This window comes from Labeo rohita, unplaced genomic scaffold (assembly GCF_022985175.1).
Source record: "Labeo rohita strain BAU-BD-2019 unplaced genomic scaffold, IGBB_LRoh.1.0 scaffold_138, whole genome shotgun sequence".
Taxonomy (NCBI): domain Eukaryota; kingdom Metazoa; phylum Chordata; class Actinopteri; order Cypriniformes; family Cyprinidae; genus Labeo; species Labeo rohita.
Window position 1 is genome coordinate 14168 of NW_026127538.1, and position 10454 is coordinate 24621.

At 37.1% G+C, this 10454-nt stretch overlaps 1 protein-coding gene across 1 annotated transcript; it reads right to left on the minus strand.

The window, feature by feature from the left end:
* Positions 1 to 860: 860 nt before the first annotated feature.
* Positions 861 to 6998, minus strand: LOC127158193 (carcinoembryonic antigen-related cell adhesion molecule 1-like). The gene is made up of 4 exons (XM_051101344.1): positions 6322 to 6998; positions 2811 to 3128; positions 1955 to 2293; positions 861 to 1738 (listed from the first exon to the last, which is right to left on the minus strand). Exons 1-4 carry the CDS (start codon positions 6365 to 6367, stop codon positions 1596 to 1598), a joined length of 846 nt encoding a protein of 281 aa, XP_050957301.1. The 5' UTR covers positions 6368 to 6998; the 3' UTR covers positions 861 to 1595.
* Positions 6999 to 10454: the final 3456 nt, after the last annotated feature.

The window sequence follows — 10454 nt, forward strand, 5'->3', positions numbered from 1 at the left end:
TCAGTTTCTTTGTTTTCTAAGGTGGCTGAGAAAGCTCAACGCACTGCAAATTTAAAAAAAAAAAAAAAATTGCAAATTGAAAGGGCTTTTACATTTGCCAAAATAGAACTTCGTATCTTTAAAAATAAATACAGAAATAAATAATAACAAAAAAGGATGCCCAGCCCAGATAAGAAAAGTAACACAAAAGTAATGTAATGCATTACTTTCCATAAAAAAGTAACTAAGTAACTTAATTATTTTTTTAGGGAGTAATGCAATATTGTAATACATGTGACTTTCACTGGGCATTTCATGCACTCAAATGTCACAACTTTAATTACGTAGCAGGGGGGTTGGGGCTATCAGACTATGAATTTGAAAGTCAAAATAAAACTATAAAATTTACACATTACACGGCTGAGTATAGTTCATAAGTATAGTACTTATAGTGCATCATATGGCACTTCAGTCTGTTACTGTAGCAACATTTACCCACACTAAACATGACACTGAACAACATAACATGTGAATGATCACAGTAAAAATCTCTTTAAAATGTAGTGCAGTTAAAGTCAACTAAATATATTGTAATCAATGTTGTATCAGTTTTAATACTTACGTAATTCATTTTCACAGTTCTCTGCTTCATGTCACAGCAGCACAGAAACAGAAATGAGGAGATTATGAGTGAATGAACAGAAGAACATGACACAAACACTGAGAAGATACTGTGTGATTCTTCATGTGCTTCTAATAATCACTTCGTCATCTGCATTACTTTTGATTAACAATCAGTGATAATGCCTCTGACCTGCAATAATAGGTCTGTAAAAATATTTAAATACCAATTAAGATCCAGGTTAAAAAAAAAAAAAAAAAAAAAAAAGCCTAAAAGTTGTAGCTTTAAAGTTTGAATTTAATAATGTTGCCTGAATAAAACTAAACTATAACAAGTCTAATATCCAATTCTTTCAAACTTTGTACATTTTGTTACAAAATTCAAACTATAAATGTAATTCTGATGCTCTTTAATTTTTCTCCTGTTGTTTAAGCTGTAATACTTATATGTTTGCTTTAGTATCTCCACTTCATGTCACAGCAGCACATAGAAACCCGAAAATGCTTCATTAATTACTGCACTGAATCAAACCCAAGCAGAACCTTTAATATAAAATTACATATGATAAAAAATTACATTATACATTTACTGTAGCACAATTAAGATACATTTTCTTTGGCTGTATCAGCTGTAATACTTACATGTTTCATTTTTCCGTTCAGAGATCTTCGCTTCATGTCACAGCAGCACATAGAAAGAGAAATTAGGAGATTATAAGTGAATAAATAGATGAACATGACAGAAACACTGAGACATAAAACACATCAAATTACTAAATAAATCTGTCATTATTTACTCGCCATCTTCCTACAAACTTGATATTAAAGAATCTTCATGCAGCTCTTTTCCATGCAATGAGAGTTTATCATGACCATCAAAAAGATCAAAAATAATATAAGTCTTACTAATATGAAAGCTTCATGTGCAGTTTAAGTGGTATTTTATATTTACATCTACTGTCATGCAACAAAGTCAATTTTTCTTTCTTGCTTTATCACCTGAAATACTTGAAAAACACTTTATCACCTGAAAAACATTTGCGCCTATAGAAAAAAACACCAACAGCTGCAGAAGCAGCCACCAGCAGAACAACAACAACAACAATCCCTGCTACAGCACCTGGAGACAGACCTGGACCTGTAATGATAAAGAGAGAAAGTCATTAGTGAGAATGTGCATCTGATCTATAACAAACACTTTTATACATTTTGAGTTTTGAAAGTTACACTATAATGTCTGTACACTGATGTTTTTCTATTGACTCGTGATCTGATCCCTTTAAAGTCACATCATCTGACTTATTCACAGACAGCTGATAAACAATCATTACTTCAAAACACTTGAGTTCCTCACCACTGACAGTAACAGTGAATCTCTTGTATGAAGTCTGTTTGTTGCTGCTGATCTTTACTGAATAAGGTCCAGAGTCTGTGGTTCTGCTGTTCGTGATGATCAGAGATCCAGTCTGACGGTCTAGTTTCAATCTGTCTCGAAATCTCTCGTCAGTATTATATAACATTATGGTCTTGGCCTCCATATCATGTTTAGCAATGAGTTTTCCTTCATCTCCAAACCCCCAGACTATCAGCTCATTTCCTTGTAGTTGAGGAACATGAAGAGTGACAGGATCTCCCTCCATCACTGACACGCTTTTCATTTCAGATTCTGCCCCAGCAATAACAGAATGAGGCTCTACAAGAAACAGATTCACAGACAGAAAATAAATATAATGAACACTGTTACTGGCACTAGAATATGAAGCTTTACAGATTAGTTCATTTTATGGTTACCACATTAAGCATATGCAGATTAACAAATGTAGTGGCAATTTGAAATGTAGAACAGTCACAGCTGGCTGACTCAATTAACGCCATGAGGCGTCTTATTTCACAACAACACTGCATCAGTTTGAATCACTGCACTTGTCTGTGTTTAAAAGATAGATTACAATTCATTTTTCTATATAACCAGCAATCATGCTTTGAGTTGTTTAAATAATGTTACTGAAGGAATGAAACCAAAAATATCTGTCTATGTTCTGTATCAAATTTAAGTCACATAGTATGAACTGTTTCATCACTTTGAATCTGTTTAATCAAGATTAACACATAAAAAAATCAAGTACTGTCACCTTTATTTATATAGCACTCTTAACAATACAAAAATAAACTTGAAAACATCTAATTATTAAAAATATAAATATCCTCACCATAGACGTAAACATTGAATTTAATATATGAGGTTCCAGTGCTGTGGCCGATTTCTGCTTCATAAAGTCCAGAGTGATTGGTTCGGATGTTTGTGATGGTGAGAGATCCGGTCTGATTCAGCTGCAGTCTGTCTCTAAATATCTCATAATCTTCATCTGAGATTTCATTTCCATCAGTTTGAGCAATGGTGGAACCTTTATCTCCAAACCTCCACTGTATCAGATAAAGTCTCTGTATTTTAGTAAGATCAAGGTTTAGAGTTACAGAATCCCCCTCCATCACTGAAATCGGTTCATCAGTTTCAGCATAAAACACTCCTGCAGAACAAACAGAAACAGTTTCTCAAAGATTAAACTCATACAGCACTGCTGCTAATGATGTTAAAGATTTATTCATGATAATTTAGTCTTGTCTAATTAACACTGTCTGATTTAATGATGTGGTCTTTGTTTACCTCCTATTGTGCCTGAGACACCAAATAGCAACCTGGGTCGCTTATGCTAAGATGTTTTGTGTTAATGTACACAAAATTGGGGGTGGTGTACAGTGGCATGTGAAAGTTTGGGAACTCCTTGCAAAATCTGTGAAAATGTGAATAATTTTAACAAAATAAGAGAGATCATACAAAATGTGTGTTATTTTTTTTTTTTTTAGTGCACTCCTGAGTAAGACATTTCACATATACATGTACTCCACAAGACCAAAAAATAGCTGAAATGATTAAAATAACCCCCTTTAAAAGTTTGGGAACCCTTGATTCTTAATACTGTGTGTGGCTCCCTGGGTGATCTACACTGACCAAAATTATAAACGCAACACTTTTGTTTTTGCCCCCATTTTTCATGAGCTGAACTCAAAGATCTAAGACTGTTTCTATGTACACAAAAGGCCTATTTCTCTCAAATATTGTTCACAAATCTGTCTAAATCTGTGTTAGTGAGCACTTCTCCTTTGCCGAGATAATCCATCCACCTCACAGGTGTGGCATATCAAGATGCTGATTATACAGCATGATTATTGCACAGGTGTGCCTTTGGCTGGCCAATTAAAAGGCCACTCAAAAATGTGCAGTTTTACTGTATTGGGGGTACGGGAGGGTCCAAAAACCAGTCAGTATCTGGTGTGACCACCATTTGCCTCACGCAATGCAACACATCTCCTTCGCATAGAGTTGATCAGGTTGTTGATTGTGGCCTGGCTCCACTCCTCTTTAATTGTTGTGCGAAGTTGCTGGATATTGGCAGGAACTGGAACACACTGTCGCATACGCCAATCCAGAGCATCCCAAACATGCTCAATGGGTGACATGTCCGGTGAGTATGCTGGCCATGCAAGAACTGGGATGTTTTCAGCTTCTTGATCCTTGCAACATGGGGCCGTGCATTATCATACTGCAACATGAGGTGATGGTTGTGGCACAACAATGGCACAACAATGGGCCTCAGGGTCTCATTACGGTATCTCTGTGCATTCAAAATGCCATCAATAAAATGCACCTGTGTTCGTTATCCATAACATAGCCTGCCCATACCATGACCCCACCACCACCATGGGCCACTCAATCCACAATGTTGACATCAGCAAACCGCTCACCCACACAACGCCTTACATGCAGTCTGCCATCTGCCCTGTACAGTGAAAACCGGGATTCATCCGTGAAGAGAACATCTCTCCAAAGTGCCAGGTGCCATTGAATGTGAGTATCTGCCCACTGAAGTCGGTTACGACGACAAACTGCAGTCAGGTTGAGACCCCGATGAGGACAACAAGCATGCAGATGAGCTTCCCTGAGACAGTTTCTGAAAGTTTGTGCAGAAAGTCTTTGGTTATGCAAACCGATTGTTGCAGCAGCTGACTGGGTGGCTGGTCTCAGACAATCTTGGAGGTGAAGATGCTGGATGTGGTTACACGTGGTCTGCGGTTGTGAGGTCGGTTGGATGCACTGCCAAATTCTCTGAAACGCCTTTAGAGATGGCTTATGGTAGAGAAATGAACATTCAATTTATGGGCAACAGCTCTGGTGGACATTTCCGCAGTCAGCATGCCAACTGCACGCTCCCTCAAATCTTGCGACATCTGTGGCATTGTGCTGTGTGATAAAACTGCACATTTTAGAGTGGTCTTTTATTGTGGCCACAGACGCCACACCTGTGCAATAATCATGCTGTCTAATCAGCATGTTGATATGCCACACCTGTGAGGTGGATGGATTATCTCGGCAAAGGAGAAGTGCTCACTAACACAGATTTAGACAGATTTGTGAACAATATTCGAGAAAAATAAGCCTTTTGAGTACACAGAAAAAGTCTTAGATCTTTGAGTTCAGCTCATGAAAAATATGGGCAAAAACAAAAGTGTTGCATTTATAAGTGTTTTTTTGTTTGTTTGTTTGTTTTGTTTTGTGATGGTTGTTCATGAGTCCCTTTTTGTTCTGAACAGTTAAATTGAGCACTGTTCTTCCGAAAAATCCTCCATGTCCTGTAGATTGTGGGACTCAAACACAGCTATTAAAAAGAGTTAAAACATTCACTGATGCTCCAGAAGAAAACATGATGCATTAAGAGCCGGAAGTGAAAACTTTGATTTGAAGATTAATGTAAATTATACTTGAATTGTCTTCTAGGAAACATGCAAGTATCTTCTGTTGCTTCTGGAAAATTTGGACATCTTCATCCTGTTCAAATGTTTTCACTCTTGGCTCTTAATGCATTGTGTTTCCTTCTGGAGCATCAGTGAATTTTTGAACTATTTTTAATAGTAGTGTTTGAGTCCCTCAATTATCTTCAGTGTAAAAAGATGGATCTCAAGATCATACAGTCACTGCTGGAAAGGGTTCAAATATGCAAAAGATGCTGGAAAAAAAAATCTGCAGGAACTGGAGGATTTTTCTGAAGAACAGTGCTCAGTTTAACTGTTCAGAACAGACAAGCGACAATGAACATCACAAAAAAAAAAAAAAAAAAAAAAAAAAATCAGCTGTGGATCATCCAGGAAACCACACACAGTATTAAAAACCAAGGGTTCACAAACTTTTGCATGGGGTTATTTTACTAATTTCAGCTGTTTTTTTTGTCTTGTGGACTATATGTTAACATTTTTTATGTAAAAAATAAAATAAAATAAAAAATTTTACTCCGGATAAAAAATAACATGCATTTTGTAAGATCTCACTTATTTTGCTAACATTATTGACATTTCCACAGATTCTGCAAGGGGTTCCCTGGTATACCCTGGTTGTTCCCTTATGAAAATTAACCATTGTTTTATTATTAAAAAAAAAAAAAAAAAAAACTACGATGTATGGATATACATGGCATATTGCCATGTATAACCTTGGTTTTACTACAAATATCATGGTTATTGTAGCACAACTTGGTTAGTGTAGGTTAATTTGTGTGTAACCGTGGTTTAACCATGTTTCTTTTGGTTATATTTTGTGGGGTATTTCCCCAAATGCGGTTTCCGGTGAAATCGAAAGTGTTATAAAAACAAAGAAAACTGCGCACTTACCGCACATCATTAGCAAAAACAGAACGATTTGTAAAGTGCTCTTCATAATGTTGATTTCAATGGATATTATTTATTAATATTAGTCTGTTAACGACGATTGCTAATAAACCTCACTAAAGGCCCGCGGAGTGATTTCTATACCGAATTGAAATTATGATTTCTATACTGCTAAAAATTACATGATAACTTTTTCCAAGACTAACAGAATGACCGAAGATTGTCAATACGGATCTTCTTCGTCATCTTCACCTTCTTCTTCTTCTTCTTCTTCTTCTTCTCTTTTTTCTTCTTTGAGGTTTAAACGGCGGCTTGCATCCGTAAGCGTTGCACTACCGCCACCTTTTGGCTGAGTCTCCTGCGATGTTACTCTGCTCCCTTTTTTACCAGTTTATCTTCCGCGATCATATTCTACTCATCAAACCAGTATTAACTAAGAAATTACAAAGATTTTTCTTGCCTTGCCCAATCACCCCACTTTTCAGTACATCTTTTATCTCTGCCCCAACCAACCCATCTTTTCTTAATTCTTCCATCATTTTTCTCCTTTGTTCTTCATATCTTCTGCAACTTAATAGTACATGTTCTACGGTTTCTAATGTCTGACAAACCTCACAAAAACCAGTAGGATGCTTCTCTATAATGAATAATGTACTGTTCAGCTTCTTCTTCTTGCTCGTTTTTATTGGCGGTTCGCATTCTTAAGTAGAGCATTACCGCCATCTACTGTGGGTTTCTTCTTCTTCTTCTTCTTCTTCTTATTCATCTTTCTTTCAGGCAGTGTAGACACTACTGGGTGTATTACTGCCCTCCACAGGTCAAAGTTTGAAATAAATTCTTATATACAGTCCTTATGCAAGAACTGCCTCAGAGATCAATTTATGCTTGTCACTGTGTCCAAACAAAGAAGTAACAGAAAACACTTCAACTGCAAGTTCTATTAAAAAGTGTGTTTCTTTCTACATTATATTTCATACATTCCAAGAAAACATGCCCTACTGCAGGGGTGCTCAACCCTGTTCCTGAAGAGCTACCTTCCAGCAGAGTTCAGCTCCAACCCTGATCAAACCCACCTGAACCAACTAATTAGGATGTGAAGGAGTACTTACTAATTACAGACAGGTATGTTTGTTCAGGGTCGGAACTAAACTCTGCAGGAAGGTAGATCTCCAGGAACAGGGTTGGGCACCCCTGTCCTACTGTTTCCATGTTCCCACATTCACAAAAGCCAGAATTGTGCTTTCCTACAATATACAAAAAGTAGTGTAACCCACAATACCCCTACCTCAATCTACACATTTTAACTGAATCCCTTCGGGACGAACAAGCGCAAATACATCTTTTCCTAACTTTAGGTTGAATGGAAAAATAGTGTCTACCCTTGATTTCCTTTTCCCATCACCTCATTTCCCTCCGTTCCACCCTTCCCAAGGATGCATAGATATCTATTTCTCTTACTAAGCTCTCCTTCGCTATATAATCTGCTTGCTTATTCCCTAACACTCCAGCATGCCCAGGCACCCAACAGAAGTGATAACTCAAAATGTAATTTACAATGTCACGGCAAACTTTAGATTTTCCTGCTCTTATAGTTTCCAGAGCTGCTGCAGAGTCAGAACAGATAAAAACCTTCTCTCTGACTTCTTCAATCCAACATGGAGCCCATAAAATTGCCATTAAGTCAATTAACGTCGACCAATTTTCAACCCTAATTTCTCCACATACACCCCAAACCCAGCTCTCATATTAACTGCACTGTAAAAACAAACAGGTTTCAACTTAAAATAATTTGTAACCTGGCTGCCTTAAAATGTTGTGTTAAATAGGCTAAAAAATGTATGTTGTTTACACATATGTCAGAGTTCCTTATTAATAGTTGGGGTAACAAATGTGAAGCTGAAAAAAGCTGAGTCAACTTTTTTGAGTCAAGTTTTTAGTTAGCCCATGCAAGACAAGAAAGTTGTGCTAACCTAAATCCAAGTTGAAACAACATAAACTATTTAAATGTATTTAAAGTTATTTAAACTAATCATTTTGTTGAATAAATTTAAGTTGTACAAACTGAATAAAAATTGGCTAAACTAAGCATCTTGTTGAATTAACTTATCTTATTAAGGCAGCCAGATTATTTTTTCAAGAATAGTTAATTGTACTTGTAATGTTAAGTTCATTCAACTGGTTGAACTGCAATTTGCCCACACAACTAAGTTTAAATGTATGATTATAAGTTGTCCAAACTGAATAATAACTGAAAAAAAAAATTATTTTACAAAACAATATGAAATATAATATGAAATACCTTAGTATAAGAAAAATCTTAATTATATTTTCAAGAGCTCTTAAATTTGTGGAAGGAAAGACAAGAATCGCGTTATGGATTACATGCGCTAGTTTAAAGCAAGCCACACGGACCATTTCCGCTCGGATCACACAGTTCAAACAGCAGTGGAGCTCAAGTTTACTCGCGAGCACTAAACAGCTCTGTGAGATCCAGAGAGACGCGCTTGAATTCGGCGAAGAACACAATGACTCGGCGATTTAAACAGATGAAACAGCGCTGACAAACAGAACAAACACTGTGCATGACGATACAGTCAGAATCATTTACAATAGATTTATGCATTGTGCATTACTAAGTATAATAATAGTATAATTTATACTGTTCTTAATATAAATACCTAAACCATATACAGTACAGAACAAAAGTTTGGACACACCTTCTCATTCAAACAGTTTTCTTTATTTTCATGACTATGAAAATTGTAGATTCACACTGAAGGCATCAAAACTATGAATTAACACATGTGGAATTATATACATAACAAAAAAGTGTGAAACAACTGAAAATATGTCATATTCTAGGTTCTTCAAAGTAGCCACCTTTTGCTTTGATTACTGCTTTGCACACTCTTGGCATTCTCTTGATGAGCTTCAAGAGGTAGTCACCTGAAATGGTTGTCACTTCACAGGTGTGCCCTGTCAGGTTTAATAAGTGGGATTTCTTGCCTTATAAATGGGGTTGGGACCATCAGTTGTGTTGTGTGGAAGTCAGGTGGATACACAGCTGATAGTCCTACTGAATAGACTGTTAGAATTTGTATTATGGCAAGAAAAAAGCAGCTAAGTAAAGAAAAACGAGTGGCCATCATTACTTTAAGAAATGAAGGTCAGTCAGTCCGAAAAATTGGGAAAACTTTGAAAGTGTGAGAAGGTGTGTCCAAACTTTTGGTCTGTACTGTAGTTAATTTTTATACCATGGTGCTATGTGTGTGTTTTTATCATTATGTATGCTACTATGGAAGACCAAGAATACATTTTAATAAATCAAACAGTCAGAATAATTTCACCATATAAAAATAAGGTTGTGACCATTTTTACAGTTGCTACTGTTTTTGATAATGAACATTATCCGAGCTGTAAGTCATGATATCGATTTAATATGTTACTAGACATTGCTCTATCCTGCTCATTCCACATTAATTCCATTTCTACAGGTCTTGAAAAGAGTAACAAAAAGCCTTAAATTTGATTTTACGAATTCTGCAGATACCATGTAGGCCTAAATAGTTAAAGAAAATTGCTTCCTCTATATTTGTTCATATGTGTGTTCTGAAAAGGAAGACTGCATAGGGCCCAGAGTTTGAAAGGGGCCAAGGGACCCAGAAAACTCAGTGGAGGGTTGTAGCATGGGTGAATGTATGGGGGCATGGAGGGGGGTTCATAGTGACCCGATCCATCCCCCTCACTGTCCCTGCCGCCGCTCCTTAATTATTGCCGCCACTGCTTCAGAGTTGCAGGCCCGTCCAACAGGAGATACAGGCGGTCGCCTAGGGCCCCGCCTTAAGGGGAGGGCCCCGCGGCCGCGAGGTTGTCAACTGGATTTACTTTAGTTCGAAAGCCAATTTGCTCCGTACACCATTGTTTCCTCAATATTCGAGTCATTTTTTGCCACGAACTGCGCGCACCTTCGCGCTCGTGCTGACGCGGCTAGTGTCAGACCCCTGTGGACTGTTTTGTGTGTTTCCCTCGTGTATGCCCTTATTTGGACTTTCCGTTTCCGTTTCCAATTACTAGGTCACTGTTTCATTGTTCTCACCTGTCCTCCCCTGATTGGTTCTTTCTGTGTATATAAGTTT